Source organism: Hemitrygon akajei, unplaced genomic scaffold (assembly GCF_048418815.1).
Source record: "Hemitrygon akajei unplaced genomic scaffold, sHemAka1.3 Scf000099, whole genome shotgun sequence".
NCBI classification, from domain to species: domain Eukaryota; kingdom Metazoa; phylum Chordata; class Chondrichthyes; order Myliobatiformes; family Dasyatidae; genus Hemitrygon; species Hemitrygon akajei.
This window is the reverse complement of record NW_027331985.1, coordinates 874,490-894,385: the sequence shown is the minus strand read 5'-3', so window position 1 is coordinate 894,385 and position 19,896 is coordinate 874,490. Positions and strand designations below refer to the sequence as shown.

Sequence of the window (19,896 nt, the reverse complement as noted above, 5' to 3'; positions counted from 1 at the left end):
TCTGTCGCTGTCTTCATTGTGAAGTATTTTGCCTTACTGAGTCATTTCTGAAATCGGTATTTGTTACCTGGATTATCAGAGGATTTATTCAATACAGCACGTAGGTTAATGACAGCCATTCCGATTTTAGTTTCAGCGTTACCAAATGTCCATTGTGTTTCTCTTTTGTCAGGAAATAGATTGATAGTGGGATGGGGAGGATATTGTGAGCACTGAATGTATCGACTGTATTATCCCTGTGTTGAAATGAGGGCAAAATTAATGAATGTTGGCATTAAAGTTGTGCAACTTTGTTCAGGCCGTCACAAACGTCTTGTAATCGGTCAATAGTTGCGCAACATTTCAAGTAAAAAGAACAAACGCTGGAATCGTTCAGCCGATCGGGCTGCATCTTGGACAGTCCCAGTTCTGATACTGAGTCTTCCACAGTTTCTCTTTCCACATATCCAATCTGATGTACCGAGTTTCCAGCACTTTACTTTCAATTTTATATTAAAAGTATTTTATTCCTGTTAGCCGGTAGGACATGTGATGATTGTGTCGGGCAATATCCCATTTTCTTAACTCCAGATTTGCCACCAATTCTTATCCCATTGTGAGAACATTTATATCTGACAGACGGCTGTACGAACCCATGTCCTTCTCTGATGCAGAGGTCACTGACACCCCCTCTCCATTCCCAATCTGTACTCGCAGCCCATGACGGTGATGGCTGTCTAGGTTAGAACCATAGAACAGTACGGCACAGTACAAGCCCTTCATGTTGTGCCGACCCAAATAATCCTTAAAAAAAAGTACTAAACCCAAACTAACCTATAACCCTCTATTTTTCTTTCCTCCATGTGTCTGTCCCAGAGGCTGTTAAATTCCCCGAATGTTTTAGCCTCCACAACCATCCCTGGCAAGTCATTCCAGGCACTCACCACCCTCTGTGTAAAAAAAACTTTACCCTGATGTCCCCCCTAAACTTCCCTTCCATAATTTTGTACTAATGCCCTCTGAGGTTTGCTATTCGTGCCCTGGGAAACAGGTACTGACTATCCACCCTGTCTATGCCTCTCATAATCTTGTAGACCTCTATCAAGTCCCCTCTCATTCTTCTAGGCTCCAAAGAGAAAAATCCCAGCTCTGCTAAACTTGCTTCATATGACTTGTCCTCTAATCCAGGCAACATCCTAGTAAATCTACTCTGCACCCTCTCCATAGTTTCCACGTCCTTCCTACAATGAGGTGAACAGAATTGAACACAATACTCTAAGTGCGGCCTCACAGGAGATGTGTAGACTGAGACTTTCTAGGTTCTGGGACTCTGTAACAAACAGTGTTAACAGCAAGATTAGACAGTAATTAATTAATATGAAGAGAAAATTGTTGCTTCCTGACATATCCTGTCAGATCCAATGGACCAGATCCTCCCTAGTTTACCACTTAATTTTCCCCATGTCCGTCCTCCACGTCCAATAACTGCGTCCGATAACGCTCAATATCCCACCCTCCCTCTACTGTGCCGATAGCTCCAAATCCTTCCCAGCATTCAGCCCACATCCGCACATATAGACAGCACCTCTTCACGCAGGTCCACCCTCCCAGCAAGGGGACCCGCATCTAACTGATCCCACAATCCCGGTCAGGCGCAAAACCGGGACTGAAAGACTGGAGAGCCCGGAGCCTCTGGCTGTCCGGCAGAGCTCGAAACCGGACATTTCCCACTGCAACCCAACCTCTATTTACTCAAAGCCGAGATCAGCCCCTTCCTCACCGCCGCTCGTACAGGAGTCCGGCCGGCGACAGCTGGAGTCGGCACCGCGCCTGCGCTCTGCAGGAGGTTCACTGCGGCACCATCCGTGGCCGGAGGTCACTAGGTCAGAGCGTTTGGCTGTCCGGTTCTTTCACTGTGACACCCCGAACTCCACATCAACTCCATCCAAACCACCCAGGGCGAACTTTAATGACCAACAAACCATAATTGCGCTCAGTGATCAGCGATCTGAATGATTCAGTCGCTTTTAGAGGAAGGGATACCTAAGGTCGACATTGTGAAAGTGTTTAGTTTTCCAGGAGATAAGACTGTGTACAGGAGGTGTTCTGTTACCTGATGCAATATGTGTTTTCCTTGCTGGCAATTCCAGCTAACATCAATAAAACTGCTGTTTATGAAAATCCTAAACAGCACGACTCTGCACTGGATGCAGCCACTCCATCCCAAAGCAGATCACCCTGGACAGTCCTCCCCTCTGATGACGCATTGATCATAATGCGCATGCTCGCATTCCCGGATGGGCGGTGTTTTCCTTTCCATTCTTTGTTGAATAGGTTTCGGGGTCGGAAAAAGTCCCCCGGGCGGGGAGCCGGGGGATGGATCACTGACTGCGGGGTGAAGACATAACTTACTCATCGTGAGTATTGAGACCAGTCCCGAGTGAGGAGGTCTGATGATGGGCAGTGAGACCCGTTATCTCAATCGAACTGGCGGCCTTCGCCCCGCTTCCTGGACTGAACCTGCCGGGGTCAGTCCGGGTTGTGGGACCTGCACCCCAAACCTCCTTGGATGAGCTAACGCTCAGCCCCTGTTATTCTGCTCCTCGGGAGGGGTGAGGATGAGGCTGTGATGCTGGGACCACACACGTCTTTCGCACGTTTGGACAAGGCAATGAGATCTACATCTGTAACGACCTTCCGTTGCAAGTGGGGAATATATTTCTCCTGACTCCATTCCACTCTTCCAACCTGCCGAAATGCAGCCAAAGTTTCTGGGTATATTACCCATTTGTGTGAGAATTTAGTCTTTTCTATTTTTCTGAGCTACTCAAAAATGTGTACACTTCAATTAAACCTCCCTCCCGAATTTCCAGTCTATCTGATATTTCCACATAATTAAAATAAGGATCCGGTTTATTGTCACGGGAGACACTCCACCAGTCACAGGACCCTGTGTCCCCCTCTCATTTTACCGCAGATCTGCAGCATCTGCAGGTTTCATTTCAGCCCCGCCACCCCCTGCACTGATGGTGCAACAATCACTGCGCATGCTCACTGTTCCTGGATGGGCGGCAGTTTCCTTTCCATTCTGTGTTGGGATTGTCTGCGGGGACGGGATTGGGAGAGGACCCTCGCCCCCAGGGGCAGAGAACTGCGGGAACATCACCAGCACAGGCTGTATTAAATGCAGCATGACGTAGGGTAAAAGGAGCCAATACAACTTCAATTTCATTATTATAGAATGTTGCCGCATTACTCTTGCTCATAATTAAACTCACAGTACATGATGTAAAGCTTTGTTATTTGCTTTTTCGGTTATCTTTGGTGAGCCACTGTTCAGTAACAGCACAAGAAGGAGAGCTGCCTGTTTTTTTCTTTAAGTCTCTGATCACTGCCCCTCAGTGAAGAGACAAGTGACCTCAGCAGGAGATGTAACAGATTGACAGTGAGGTGCGGAGGTATTGGGGATGGATGTTGTGAACATTGATGTATCGGAATGAAGAGAAAACTAGTGAATATGGGCATTGCATTTCAGCAAAATCTGTTCAGGACATCACAAGCATTGTGAAATCAGTTGATGTTTGTGAATTGTTTAAAATAAAAAAAGAGAAATTACTGAAATTCTGGGAGATCTCCAGCCTCGCAGATAACCACATCTGCACCAGGTGCACCAAGCAGCAACTCCGCAGAGAATGAGTTAAGGAACTGGAGCTGCAGCTCGATGTCATTTGCCTCATACGGGAAGCTGAGTAAGTTCAAAGTAAAAAATATCAGAGTACCTTTAAAAGCACCATCCCCGCAAAACTATTCAGCAAACTCCAAGACCTGACCTCAATACATACTTGTGTAATTGGATCCTGGATTTCCTCACTTGTAGACCTCACTCAGTTCAGATTACAAAAACATCTCCTTCACGATCTCCATCAGCACAGGAGAACCACGGGGATGTGTACTTAACCCCCTGCTCTACTCGCTTTGCATCTGTGACTGTGTGGCTAAGTACAGCTCTACCACCATATATGTTTGCTGATGATACCTCTGTTGTGGACTCTATCAAAATGGGAGGTGAATCAGCATACAGGAGGGAGACTGAAAACTTGGCTGACTGGAGTAATAACAACAACCTCTCACTCAATATCAATAGGACCAAGAAACTGATTGTAGAATTCCGGAGAGGGAAGCCCGCGGTCCTTGAGCCAGTACTCATTGGAGAATCAGAGTTGGAGGGGGTCAGTAACTTTAAATTCTTGGGTGTCACTCTCAGAGTTCCTGTCCTGGACCTTTCATATAAATATAATTGCGAACACAGTACGACAGTGCCTCTCCTTCCTCAGGAGTCTGTGGAGATTCGGTATGTCATCAGAAACGTTGGCAAACCTCTGCAGATGTGTGGTGGAAAGTCTGCTGATTGGCTGCATTATGGACTGGTCGGGGAACACCAATGCGTTTGAGAAGAAAATCCTTCAAAATATACTGGATTTGGTCCAGTATGTCACGGGTAAAGGTCTCCCAAATATTGAGTTTATCTACATGAAATGTTGCCGTAGAAAAGCAGCACCCATCATCAAAGATCCTCACCGCCCAGGCAATGCACTTCCCTCGCTGCTGCCATCAGGTAGAAGGTACAGGAGCCTCAGGACACGCAACACCAGGTTCCAGAACAGTTACTATCCTACAAACATTTGTATGTGAATGTACAAGGCTTGACCAGTAAGTTCGCAGATGGCACAAAATTAGTGGATGCTGTTCACGGTGAAGATTATCGTAGCTTATAGGGGATCTAAATGGGCAGAGGAGTGGTAAATAGATTCCAAAACCAACACTAGCAGCAACGGTTTCATGTAGAGGTCGGTGATTATGTGGAGGGAATTGCCAGAGGAAGTGGATGAGGCAGGCTCAACTCTATAATTCCAGAAGCAGTTGGGATGTGTAGATGGAGTGAAGAGGCCAGGAGGGAAATGGGCCCATCACTGGAAATTGGGACCATCTCGGTGAGCACTGTGGTCAGCATTGTCTCATTGGGCTGAAAGGTCTCTATCTGTGCTCTGTTGCTCTGTAACTCTATCAGTAGATGCACTGAATAGACACAGACATGGTGTGGGATTTCATGTTAACAGGGAATGTTTTGTCCCTAAGCCAACGGATGCTCTGATACATTGGATGGCGATACTGTTATTTGCAAATACTGTAATCGTACCCTCTCTCTGACTCACTGTCTGCTTGTGTGTAATTCAGGTTATCACCAGCAGGTGGAGCTTTCCTGCTCCAGGACCAAAGTGTAAACAAGACGTCGGCAATCAACCATCGTCAGTCAGATACAGAATGGACAAAGGTATGATCATTGGGATCTTTCTAACTAAATTTCTGTCCTGTTGGCACACACTAGTACAAATGAACAAACTTACACAGATGCTAACTGGGCACAGAAAACTTTCATCAAGCAATATCATTGATCCCACTGGTAAAGCGGCCTTGATGTAATTGATCAATCTAACAGTTCCAGCTCAGGGACCTGACACCGATAATGGTCGAATCACTCCACTCACCTGAGTGAGTTTCAAAGCTTCACCTAAGTGAAAGGAGCAGGTACTCCTGGATCAGGTGGCTGTGAGTGAAATACAGGAATGCAATTGCGGGCTTGTGGTCTATGTAAAAGTCCTGGGTCAGTTTCTGTTTCACCTCGAGACAGGCCCTGATGTGTAAGATATCTCCAACTTTCATTTATAAAATTCAGAACCAGATGGTAGGAGCATTTCCAGGAATTCAGAGATTGTGTGATAAACGAGCATTTCAGGTTTTGGAACGGCAGCTATCAACTCCCTCCTGGTTTTCTTGGCTGCTGTGGAAAGGGGATGAGGGGAGTTTCTGAAATCTGTTTTCTGTAGCCGAGCCGAGAACATTGGCAGCATTGGTAATGGCTGAGGATCAGATGACATCTCATTCTGGATAAATATGCGGTTTGCTTCAGTATTTTAATACCCGCATCCATGTCTGCGCTGTGTACAAATGGTGAATGTGAGTTCTCAATATTTCCCTATTAAGATGATCTGCTACCTGGATTTAAAATTCCCAGGATCTCTGATGGAAAACCCGGTATAGCCAATGACCAAATGTCTCAGTCCCCAATGGGCATCAATCTGCTCAACTCTGATTCCGGGGGGAATAAAACAGATATAACAGCCTGGACACAGGTCCGTCGGCCCAGCTAATTCATGCTGATCCAAATGTCTTTTGTGCTTGCTCCGTTTTCCCACAGCTTTTCCCAAATTTCCCTTAAAGACTTCTATCCTTTTCTCTGCCCACATCCTCTCAACTTTAAAATTATTTGTGTTTACTGCCCCCTCTGGCTGCATGTAATTGATACCGATCACCGGCCACGTGAATGAATGCCCCGTCTGTCCATATTAAATTTCTGCCCTCGAGTCTTAGACTCCTCTACCCCGGGAATAAGTCTATGACCATCTACCCTATCTACGCCCCTGATTATTTTTAAGTATATGTGTAAGGTCACACTTCAAGCTCCAATTATCCAGGGCAAACGGTCCCAGACGAACCATATAACTGAAAACCCAACATCCTAGTCCAGTGACATATTTGTCATTCTCCACTAAACTCTTTCCAGCTTAATCAAGTCCATTCTATAGAACCAGAGCTCCTGAGCAGATAGTGGAGCGGGGGTGAAAATAAATAATGTTAAAAGTTCATGCAAAATCAGAATGACTCTTTGGTGGTGGTAATAATCTTCTGAGGTGTGTCTATTTCAATGCAAGGAGTATTGTGGCGAACGCTGACGAGCTGAGGGCCTGGATTGACACGTGGAATTACGACATTATAGCCATTAGTGAAACTTGGCTACAGGAGGGGCAGGACTGGCAGCTTAATGTTCCAGAGTTCCAATATTTCAAACGTGGTAGGGGCAGAGGAATGAAGGGTGGGGAAGTAGCATTGCTAGTCAGGGAAAATGTTACAGCAGTGCTCAGGCAGGACAGATTAGGGGGCTTGTCTACCGAGGCCATATGGGTGGAGCTGAGAAACAGGAAAGGTACGACCACATTAATGGGGTTGTATTATAGACCACCCAATATTCAGCGAGAATTGGAGGAGCAAATCTGCGCAGAGATAACAGACAACTGCAGGAGACAGAAAGTTGTGATGGTAGGGGATTTTAATTTTCCACACATTGATTAGGACTCCCTTGCTGTTAAAGGTCTAGATGGGTTAGAGTTTGTAAAATGTGTTCAGGAAAATTTTCTAAATCAATATATAGATGTACCAACCAGGGAGGATGCAATATTAGATCTCCTATTATGAAATGAGTTAGGGCAGGTGAAGGATGTGTGTGTAGGGGAACACTTTGGTTCCAGTGATCATAATACCATTAGTTTCAACTTGATGATGAATAAAGATAGATCTGGTCCTCGGGTTGAGGCTATAAACTGGAAAAAGGCCAAATTTGAAGAAATGAAAAAGGATCTAAAAAACGTGGATTGGGACAGGTTTTTCTCTGCAAGGATGTGATTGGTAAGTGGGAGGCCTTCAAAGGAGACATTTTGACAGTGCAGAGTTCGTATGTTCCTGTCAGGATTAAAGGCAAAGTGAATAAGAATAAGGAACCTTGGTTCTCAAGGGATATTGGAACACTGAAAAAGAAGAACAGAGAGATGTATGACAGGTATAGGCAACAAGGAGCAAATAAGGTGCTTGAGGAGTATAAAAAGTGTACAAAAATACTTAAGAAAGAAATCAGGAGGGCTAAAGGAAGACAAGATGTTGCTTTGGCAGTCAAGGTGAAGGATAATCCAAAGAGCGTCTACAAGTATATTAAGAGCAAAAGCATAGTAAGGGATAAAACTGGTCTTCTTGTAGATCAGGGTGGTCGGCAATGCATGTGCCCAAAAGAAATGGGGGAGATCTTAAACATGTTTTTTGCATCTCTATTTACTAAGGAAACTGGCATGGAGTGAACGGAATTAAGGCAAACAAGTAGTGAGGTCATGGAACCTATACAGATTGAAGAGGATGAGGTGCTTGTTATCTTGAGGCAAATCAGAGAAGATAAATCCCTAGGACCTGATAGGGTGTTCCATCAGAACTTGAACGAGACGAGTGTTGAAATTGCAGAGGCCCTGGCAGATAAATTTAAAATGTCGGTATCTACGGGTGAGGTGCTGGAGGATTGAAGGATAGCTCATATTGTTCCATTTTTTAAAAAAGGATCTAAAAGTAATCCGAGAAATTACAGGCCGGTAAATTTGACGTCATATATTTATTTAATTTCCCAGTATCACCCAACACCGTTGCATTCAGATCCCGTGGTCATCATTCAACTGCTGTGAATTAAGTGATTGGCATTACTGTGTCTATCCTATTATTTTACTGGGAGTGAATATGTCCAGTCACCGGCTTATCGTGATGGTCACCAAGCAGGATGTACGGTTCACAGTAACCAGCACAGTCCCACTCCAAATCTGGTCAGCCAGAGTCACGGCTCCATTGCAGTCTGAATCAGTTTTGCTCAGATCTAAATCATACTCCAATAACCTGCAATTCATCATTTGTTTCAGGTAGGAAATCGAAACAATTACGGAACGTACTGAAGAGGTTTTTACCAGGTGGATCATCGGGGAAAGATGATCGGGACAAGGGAAGCAAGGTACCGAAGCAGGGTCAGATTGAGAGCAATGTCCCAGAATGCAGTACGGCCGCAGCGGAAGTGGAGAAAATTCAGCCCAGAGACACCGATCAGGAACCTGGAACCGGCACAAGTGAAGCGACTGTCTGTCAGCCCAGAGACAGTGACATCAGAGACACCGATCAGGACCCTGGAACCGGCACAAGTGAGGCGACTGTCTGTCAGCTCGGAAGCTCATTGAGCACGGAATTTTCAAGTCCCCAACAAGCAGCGGGTGTGTGAAATATGAGGGTGATGTGTTTGCAGAATGTGGCAGGGAGGAGGGTAAAAGCGATTCCTTGTTGGAGGGTTGGTCAGATGAGAGGGGGAATGTGTGGGTGTAGTACATGTAGTGTAGTGGGGCACCCGTTACCCCACGACAGGAAATGTACTACCTGCTCTGAGGATTTCCAGGATGTGTATTGGAGGAAAGGCAGTTGTCCAGATAAGAGAGTGTTTCCGGGTTGTGAATCAAGGGAAATGTATTTGCCAGGATGGAAGAGCATCTCTAGGAAGCGCATATTACCGACAGTCCCAGCATTTATTGCCCATCCAAAATTGAAATAGGTGAGTGGGTCGGTTGAGGGATGGACTGGTGTGCATCAAATCTGGTCCTTCTATGAACGTAATGCCTAGAACATTGTTGGTTCGGTTTTAAGGCCAGTTGGAGATTGGGAATAAATCGGTTTTAGTGTCTGTAGGCAGGTTCAAGTCATGTTTTTTTTGTTGAGTTTGGTGAGAGCGGTGGAAACGAAGAATATTTCAGTTCAAGCCTACATTTTCCTTTTTATATTCACAGAGCCAGAGTTTACAATCTCTGACCTCCTGGCAGAGGTGGGCGAATATCAACTGTACCAACTGACAAAATTCTATAGAGACAGACTCAAACAAGCAATTGAAGAAAAGGTTGAAAGACTCGGTTGGATGTTGACAAAGGAGGGACATTTCAGTAGTGAAGAAAATGAGGTGAGTGTGGTTTGTGTATTGTCACTGAACTGCTGGGAATAGTGACCAAAATTAATCTCCTTCACGTTCTTGGCGTGAATGGAGACTGGGAATTCACCTGGGGATGGAGACTTTGATTTCTGACTTGTCTCCAGCAGATCTGGTTTCAGCTGTTAATATGGGGAGCACTGGGAGCAAAAGGGTCAGCCTCAGCTTTTTTTTCCTCTCTCACCTGCTGTATTTATCAGTGTGATATAAGAGCAGTGACTGCATATCTGGACTTCGAACAGGCATTCAGTCTGAATCTAATTTCAAATCTTGTTTGGACCATCGGGCAGATTCACCTCATCTCACTAATCCAGGACGAATATTAAACTGTCAGATTGTAAACTGAGACAACCGACTTTACCGCCGTACTTGACAGAGGAAAACCTGCTAACCATATCTGGTCTTGGCTCCGTGAGTTCCCAAAGAATGTGTGGCTGATTTGTCATAGTCATAGGAAAGTACAGCACAGAATCAGGCCTGTTGGCCCATCTATTCAATGCTGGACTACTTAACTATGTATTCCCATTGACCTTCACCAGGCCATAGTGCACTATACCCTTATCATTCATGGATCTATCCAGACTTCTTTTAACCACTTGCACTACTTGCGCTGCTAGCTAGTTTCACACTCTTAGCACCCTCTGAGTCAACAAGTTTCACCTTTGTACCCCCTGAACTTTTCACCTTTCACCCTTTGCTGATAACCTCTTGTTGTAATACCTCTTTACCTCAGTACATAATATTGCTGCATTTATCCTGTCTATACCCCATGTGATTGTGTGAACTTCTCTCAAATCTCCCCTCAATCTTCCACTTTCCAATGAATAAAGTCCTAAGCCGGTCACTCTTTTCTTCGAACTTAGGTCTTCTCTTCCCGACATCATCCTTGTTTTTATTTCTGTGTACTCTTTCTAACTTACTTCCATCTGTGCTGTAGGTAGGTGAGCAGAACTGCAGATAATATCCAAATTAGTCCTCATCAACGTCTTATGCAACATCATATCCCATCTATTGTACACGATATTTTCATTGATGAAGGTTAATGCGATAAGAAAATTTCTTTCAGATCCACAACTTGAGCACATTTGCCATCACTTTCAATGACTTATGGACCTGTATTCCCAGATCATTCTGTTCTACCGCACTTTACAGTGCCCTACCGGTCACTGTGTAAGATCTACCCTGCTTGGCCTTTCCAAAGTGCAATTTGTCTGCATTATATTGCATCTGCCCCTTTTAACCCCATTCTCCATTTGGTCTAGATCTCACTGCAAGCTCTTGTAGTCTTCCTCTTTGTCCACTGCACCTTCCCAATGTTGGTGTCATCCGCAAATTTGCTGATACTGTTAACCATAATTTCATCCAGATCATTGATATAGATGACAAACAACAACAGACACAGCGCCGATCCCCGTGACACTACACGAGTTACAGGCGCCAATCAGAAATGCAACAGTCTATAGTCACGATCTGGATTCCTCCAAAAAGCCAGTGTCTAATCCAGTTTACTACCTCATCTCAGATGCTGAGCAACTGTAACTGCTCAGACCTGGTAGCAGTGAAACTGAGGGATTATTTTACAGTGCAGTGGACCATCAGGGAATTATGCTGATTTATTGCATAATTGTTGACCATTATTCGAGTTATGGAAAACCTTTCCAATTTCCTACTGCTAACTGTTCTGGGAGATCAATCATTCAAGGCCGGGACATCATTCCTCTTATCTCTCAGAGCAATGTCCTAAGCCCATCCATGTTCAGTTGCATCCTCGATTACCTTAATTCCATCATCGGTGAATGTTCTGGTCAGACCACTTGTCTGAGTGCTACCGGTACCATGTAACCCAGTACTACCTGTCGCATGGTCGGATGGTCAGTGACTAAACCAGCTCCCCCACCAGGCTGGCCTGGTGAGGAGGGTGGCTAGACACCCTGCAGGACGAAAAACAAGACCTGTCTAAGGGCGGATGACCCATCTGTTAGGGTCAACGTCATCTCGCAAACAAGTACGGAAAGGGCATCCCTCGCATCGAAGCTTGGTCTGGCCAGTCACTGCAACAGAACTTCCCCCAGCCGTCTTGGACCCAACCAGGCTGCTGGATCCGGGAGGGGATGTCGAGAGGGTGGATCTGGACCGGTACAACGCCCTACTCACCTAAAATCCACTCACGCACACGGTTCCTTTCTGAGGAGTGGGGTACCACCCCACTAACTGACTGAAAGGAACCATCATCATCCTATGGGATGGATAGCCAGAGATAGAGAGAGAGAAAGATGTTGCTTGAAGACGGTTCAATGTTTAATTCATAATTCCTCAGTAAATGAGGAAGCCCATGCCTGCATTCAGGAAGTGATCACCATTTTGCAGCACGAGTGCCAGGCAGTAGCGATCTCCATCAAAAGACGGCCGCACTGACATTCCTTAACTTTCTGTTGTCTTTACACATCATAAGACCATAAGGTATCGGAACACAAGTAGGCCCATCTTCCTACTCCGCCATTACGTCATGGGTGATTTACTATCCTTCTCAACTCTATTCTCCTGCCTTCTCCCAGTGAACTTTGCTGACCAGACTAATCAAGAAGGTACCAAACTCTGTTTTAAATATACCCAATGACCTGGTCTCCGCAGCTGTCAGTGCCAATGGATTCGACAGATTCACTACTCCTCGGCTAAAGAATCTCCTCATCTCTGTTCTAAATGGACGTCACTCTATTTTGAGACTGTTCCGTCTGGTTCTAGACTCCCCCACTTTGAAACATCATCTCCACATCCCCTCAATGCCTTTCGATATTCCACAGATTACAAATAGATTCCCCTCATCCTTCCACACTCCAGCCAGTACAGGCGCATCCAGGAATCATTCTCATCAAAATCAGGTTTAATATTACTGGTTCTGTCAGTTTGGATTCCTCTCTGGACTTTCCACAATGCATCGCGTATTTTCACTGATCAGGGGACTAAAACCGTTCACAATATACAAGTGAGGTCTGGCCAGTGCTTGTTCTTATATTCTAATCCTCTCGAAATGAACGCTAGCATTTGTTTTTGCCTTTCCTAACACCAACTCAACCTGCAAGGAAACCTGCACCAGGTCTCCTGAGACTCTTTAGAACTCTCAAAAATATTCTATGTCTTCATTATTTCTGCCAAAGTGTATGGCCATGTACCTCCCTATACTACATTCCAATTGTCACTGATTTGTCAATTTTTTCATCATTCATGTCCTGCTGCAAAATCCCTGCTTCCTCAACGCTTCCTGTCTTTCCCCATATCTTCGTAACGTGCGCAATCTTGTCCATAAAGCCTTCAAATCATTGACATAACGGAAAAAGGAATTCTCCCAAAACCAACCACTGCAGAACACCACTGGTCACCAACATCCAACAAGAAAAAGCCCCATTTGTTCCATTCTGTGCTTCCTGACAGTCAGTCAAAATCTGTCTGGAGAAAATCATGGATCCTCTATCAATGCTAGTGTCTCTCTTGTCATACTGCCGTTCCCTGTCTTGTTAAACGGCGTCATGTGTGGTACCTGGTTAAAGGTCCTCGGGAAGTCCAAGTGAACAACTTGCACTGACTTTTCGTTGTCGACCCAGCATGCTGTTCTCTCAAAAAATTCCAACAGTTCTGTCAGACAAGATTCCCTTCCATGGATGTTGGCCTTTTTCTTATCATGTGCGTCCAAATACCCCGAAACATTATCCTCAATTATCGACTGCTGACGTCTTCCCAAACGCTGATCAGACTAAATGGCCTATAGTTTAAAATGATCGGTCCTCCGGAACCATTCCAGAATCTCGTGATTCTTGAGTGATCATCACTAATGTCTCCACAATCTCTTCAGCCTCCTGTTTCAGAAGCAATCGAGTGCAGTTGATCAGGTCTTGTAGCTTTAGTTTTTGGTTTGTTGGGTGGTAGAGTTGGTCTCCTGACTTGGTGTGTCTGGGTAGTCTTGTTTTGTCTGGTGTATTTGGAGCTCCTTTCCGGGGAACGCGCTAAGACAGTAGCGCGACATTAATACGCAGCAGCCTCTCTGGACTATGGATTTGGGGATTACAAAACGTTATGTAAATTTTCTGGTGTAGTCTGTTTTGTCATATGCTTTTGTGATATCATTCTGGGGGAACGTTGTCTCATTTTTTAACTGCATTGCTTCTGTGGTTTCTAAATGGCAATAAACAGAAACTGAACTGAACTTAACTGACTCATCTATCTTCAGAACTTTCAGCTTCCCGAGTGCCTTCTCCTTAATAATGGCAAGTACACTCACTTCTGCCACTTGACATTCTCAAATATCTGGCACGTTTTAGTGTATTTTTTACAGTGAAGACTGACGCAAAATACTTACTAATACCTTTTGGCATTTCTTTGTCCCCTGACAGTACCTCTTCACTGTCATTTTCCAGTGGCACAAAATCCACTTTCCTCTCCTTCACTCTTCATATATCAGACGGACCTTTTGGTGAGCTATTTTACGTTGTTCGCTAGCCTACCTTCATTTTACATAGTTTCTCTACTTACGGCTTTTTAATTGCCTTCTGTTGGTTTGTGAAAGCATCCCAGTCCTCCAGCTTTCTACTATACTTTGTAATATTATGTCCCCTCTCCTTTGCTTTCGTGCTGCTTTGACTATCTTGTCAGCCATGGTTGATCATCCTCCCTTTAGAATAATTCTTCATCTTTGTGATCACTTGTCCTGAGCCTTCTTAATTGCTCCGAGAAACTTCAGCCATTCCCGCTCTGCCATTGTCCCTGTTAGTCATGTTCGAATATATTTTTGCCCAGGTCTTCTCCTATGCCTCTGTAATTCCTTTATCCAACTGTCGCACTGATCCATCTGACTTTACCTTCTCCCTCTCAAACTGCAGTGTGAGTTTTGCTATTTTATGACCACTGCCTCTTAAGGGATTATTTACCTGAAGCTCCCCAATCAAATCTGGCTCAATACACAACACCAAATGCAAATCCGTCTGTCCTATCGTGGGATCAACCATAGGCTTCTCTAAAAAGCCATCTCATAGGCATTCTATAAATTTCCTCACTCAGGATTCAACACTGACCAGATTCTCCAAAGCTACCTGCATATTGAAATTCCCCATGACTATTTTCACATTCCCCTTTTTGCATACCTCTTCCCTCTCCTGTTGTAATTTGTAGCTCACATCCTGGCTACTGTTAACAGGCCTGTATCATCAGGGTCATTTTACCTATGCAGTTTCTTAACATCTACATCGTCCAATCCGTTATCACCTCTTTCTCAGGACTTTTCATTTTTAATGCCAGCAGCTTCGACCCAACACTTTCACCTACCTGCGTATCCTTTCGATTCAATATTTATCTTTTGATTTAAGCACCCAACTATAAACTTTTGTCAGCCGCGATCCATTTGTTTTTGCTCTCTCTCTCTCCCCTCTCTTCAGTTCTTGTTGTCACATCTAGTTGATGTAATACTGCACATTGACAGATCAAGGAAATTAATCACATTGCATCTACTGCAGGGTGTCAGTAAAACCTTATTCTTACACAATATTGATATAGAATATCCTTCAGTTACTGTTTCTCTGTTAATGACTGAACCCAGGGCGGATGAGGCAGCAGCCCAGTGACTGCATCTGTTCTGAAGCTACCGGGGCCAAGAACAGACATTTTCCTCAACATTTTCCATTTCTGTCTGTCTGCTCCACAATAAATTCATTGTTTCCTTTTGTAGAAAGTCACTGAACTGACAACGAAGGGAAACCGGATAGAGAGTTCCAGACTCTTCCTCAGTTTGGTGATGGGCAAAGGCTCCCGGGCCCGGAGGGCGATGTGGGAATCCTTTGTGACATGGAGGACTGAGTTACCGAAGTTGGACAGAATACTGAGGGAAATACAGGAACTCGGTATGTTAAAACCACACACTGAACACAAAGCACATTGAGATAAATATTTTAGTTATTTTAATTATTTTAGCTCTGTTTCCATGGATGTTTTTTTTTAAATATTTAAACAGGTCCTGATCCACAGGAATACATGAACATCACCCAAGGTTTATCTGAATTACCCACTCAGCTGATAGGTGAGTGATCAAATGCACAGTTCAAACCACATCTCAAATGTTAGTCTCTGACTTGGCAAAGCTTGGGAATCAAAATTCGCCATTAAACATTCGCTGATCTCTGGATTCAAGTAACAATTCAAAGAATCTCTCTTTGCAGCCTGAATATTCTACAATATATTTTTTTCTATTAATACAGCTGTTGGTTCTGCTGAATCCATGTAGACCACATCTACTACCATACCTTCATCAATTGCTTTTTGTTACCTCTTCAAAAAACTCAATTAGCCTCGTGAGGCAGAACCTTCCCTTCACAAAGCCATGTTGACACAGACAGTAAATTCCAGGCACCCACAACTCTGTTAAAAAACTACCCACAATTGCTGTAAATTTACCCCATCTCACCTTAACCAAATGCCCTCTGGTATTAGACACCAGTCATATGTAAAAATAAACAAACAAAATACAGGCTGTCGACCCAAACTCTTATCTCTCAAACTTGCACACCTCAGTCAGATCTGTATTCTACCGCCAGAGTAAACAAAGCAAGTTTATCAAACCTCTACTTGTAGCACATGTCACCGAATCCAGGCAACACCCTGATGAACCTGTTCTGCACCCTAACCAATCCTTCCAAGAGCTCGACAATCAGAAGTGAACACAATACTCCAGATGCTCCCTGAAACCATAAGATCCAGGAGCAGAATTAAGCCATTCGGCTCAGTGAATTTGCTCTTCAATTCCTCTCTACCCCATTATCTCAGTAAACGTTGACACTTTTCCTAATCAGGAACATATCGACCTGCATTTTAAATATACTCAATGAGGTGTCTTCTTCAGACGTCTATGGCAATAATTTCACCGATTCACCACCCGCCAGCCAATAAATTTCTCCCCGTTTGGGTCCCCGGCAGCCAGGACAATTCCCCACAGTTCTCAAGCATGTTAATTTTCTGTATGAACCTCCCATGTGGGATCTTGTCAAAGACTCTGCCAGTATACAAGTAGACAATTTCCATGTGTAACATCATCCAACACCTTTGTCACCTCCTGGAGGAACTCAATCAAGCTGGCAAGACGCAAACCCGACCCAAAGCCTTGCTACTGAACCCCAAACCACCTCATACATCCTCTCTGTCATACTCCCATGGGGCAGAACATATAAAAGGCTGAAGGTATGTACCACCAGTCTAAACGACATCTTTATTCTGCATTTATAAGACCACTAAATGGTCACCTACTATGTTATTATTAGCTCCTAATAATAATAAGGCAATTTTATATCTAAAATTATAGCATCGTACATCCCGTAACTAATAACAACTCAGATAACAACTTAGATAACCACAATATACTCACAGGATAGCAGACAGAATACCGTTCGGGTTTGAACAACAGATAAAAGATTATGTAATTCTATTTCAAACCCTGTAGAAAGCAGAAATCTTTCAGTGTTATATTGTCTATCAATACAAAACACATCTGATTCTGTTCCTCATGTGTTTAAAAGGTTCCAAATATATATAAAATTCATACAATACTTGTGAAATTTCTGCAACATCTGATGAAGCATTCGCGTAAAATAAACGTCCTATTAACAACCACAGAGGAACGACGACCACTATCAAAATAAATGGAGGGATTTTCCAGAGAGACTCACTAAGCACACTATGGTTTTGTCTAGCTTTAAGCCCACTCATAATTTACTGAAACAGACAAAATCAGGTATCTAATCAGAAGAAAATACGAATTATACCTTGACACAGTTATACATTGATGATTTTAAATTATTTGCTCTTGCATCAGTAAAGCTGAAACAAATAATTCAAATAATGGAACTAATTTCCAAATATATAAGCATGAACTTTAGACTAGGAAAGTACAGAACATGATTAAACATAAAGAAAGGTGCAATAGAACCGGTAGAATATCAAACAGAGCATCAGGATACAATGCAACAGAATATGAAACGTATATTTAGGATATCAATAAGCAAAGAAAATAGATAATCGTGTGATAAAGGAAAACCTGCCAACAAAATTTACTTCAAAGCTGAAAATCTGAATTTACTGCAAGGCTGAACAAACTTTGAATTTACATCGAGGATCAAGAAAATCTGCCAAACAGAGCTGAACAGTAAAAATATAACGAAGGTAGTAAACACTCACTGTGCCCATATTGGCGTATTACTTTGGTATAATATCCTGGTCTGAAACGGATCCGGAAATATGCAAAGAAAAATAAGAACTTAAATAGCAATTTCTGGAAAACACCATGTGCACTGGAACGCGCGTAGACTGATATGAACGAGGACAGTATGAGGATGATGAATAACAGATCTAGAAAAAGGAGACAACAGCCAGATAAAAATTTTCAGGGTCAGGGTTAATATCATGGATACATTTCGTGAAAATTGGTTTTCTGCGCCAGCAGCACAATTACAGTAAAGCGTGTGCGGTGAGCGTGTATTTATGTATTCAATTGTAGAAATAGAATTGTATCAGCATGACTTAATCAGTCTGATGGCCTGATGAAAGAAGCTGTCGTGGAGCCTGTTGGTCCTGGCTTTAACACTGCGGTACCATTTCCCGGATGGTAGCAGCTGGAACACTTTGTGCTTGGTGAGACTTGGGTCCAGAATGATCCTTCGGGCACTTTTTACCCCCTGTCCCTGAAATGACCTGAATAGTAGGAAGTTCACATCTACAGATGCACTGGGCTATCCGCACCACTCTCTGCAGAGTCCTGCGATTGAGGGAAGTACAATTCCCATACCAGGCAGTGATGCAGCCAGTCAGGATGCACAAAATTTAGGGGCCCATCCCAAATGTCCTCAACCATCTCAACCATCTGTTTTGCTGTTTTTCTTTTTTTTTTGGTTCAGACTAGAGAATAAGCCAGGCAGGATGTTGGAATGCTCCTCTTGCAGGATGTGTGAAGTCAGGGAGACATCCGGTGTCCCTGACAACGACACCTGCAAGAAGTGCACCCAGCTGCAGCTCCTAACAGACCGCGTTAGGGAACTGGAGCAGGAGCTGGATGACCTCCGGATCATTCGAAAGACTGAGCAGTTTATAGATAGTAGCTTCCAGGAGGTAGTTACACCTAAGGAACAGGGCACAGGTAATTGGGTTACCGTCAGGCGAGGGAAGGGGAAAGGGCAGTTACTGCAGTGTTTCCCTGTGGCCATTCCCCTCCAGAACAGGTATACCAATTTGGATACTGTTGGGGGGAAGGATTACCTGGGACAAACTGCGGCAGCCGGATCTCTGGCACTGAATCTGGTGCTGCAGTGCAGAACGGGGGGAGGAAGAAGAGGAGAGCGGTAGTGATAGGGGACTCCATAGTCAGGGGTACAGACAGGAGATTCTATGGCCGTAACAGAGACTCCCGGATGGTTTGTTGCCTCCCGGGTGCCAGGGTCAGAGATGTCTCTGATCGCCTGCACAGCATTCTGAGGTGGGAGGGTGATCAGCCAAATTTCGTGCTACACATCGGTACCAATGCCATAGGTAGAAAGAGTCAGGGTGTCCTGAAGAGTGAGTACAGAGAGCTTGGTAGGAAGTTGAAAAACAGGACATAGAGGGTAGTAATCTCCGGATTGCTTCCTGTGCCACGTGCCAGTGAGGGTAAGAGTGCGATGCTCTGGCAGATGAACACGTGGCTGAGAAACTGGAGTAGGGGGCAGGGTTTCAGATTTCTAGATCATTGGGACCTCTTTTGGGGCAGGTGGGACCTGTACAAGAGAGACGGGTTACACCTGAACTACAAGGGGACCAATATACTTGCAGGGAGGTTTGCTAGTGTTATTGGGGAGGGTTTAAACTAGATTGGCAGAGGGATGGGAACCAGAGTGCCAGAGTAGATAGTGGAACGGTGGTAAACATAAATAATGGTGGTAGTTCATGCAAAGCCACAAATAGCAAGGTTGTGGGTGGTGGTAATAATATTCTGAGGTGTGTATATTTCAAAGCGTGGAGTATTGCGGGAAAGGCAGACGAGCTGAGGGCCTGGATTGACACATAGAATTATGACATCATAGCCATTACTGAAACTTGGCTACAGGAGGGGCAGGACTGGCAGCTCAATGTTCCAGGGTTCCAATGTTTCAGACGTGATAGAGACAGAGGGATAAAGCGTGGGTGGTGGCTTTGCTAGTCAGGGAAAATATTACAGCAGTGCTTCGGCAGGATAGATTAGATGGCTTGTCTAC

The 19,896-nt window shown here is 44.3% G+C and overlaps 1 protein-coding gene across 1 annotated transcript in view; it reads left to right on the top strand.

Moving 5' to 3' along the window:
* Window positions 1-19,896, top strand: part of LOC140723067 (NACHT, LRR and PYD domains-containing protein 3-like) — a 54,535-nt gene that overhangs the window by 21,138 nt on the left and 13,501 nt on the right. The window contains exons 3-7 of the mRNA XM_073037690.1: window positions 5,215-5,311; window positions 8,544-8,885; window positions 9,450-9,616; window positions 15,357-15,528; window positions 15,639-15,704. Of these exons, the coding sequence (XP_072893791.1) occupies window positions 5,302-5,311; window positions 8,544-8,885; window positions 9,450-9,616; window positions 15,357-15,528; window positions 15,639-15,704 (757 nt within the window). The 5' untranslated portion in view covers window positions 5,215-5,301. The remainder of the gene's footprint in view (window positions 1-5,214; window positions 5,312-8,543; window positions 8,886-9,449; window positions 9,617-15,356; window positions 15,529-15,638; window positions 15,705-19,896) is intronic.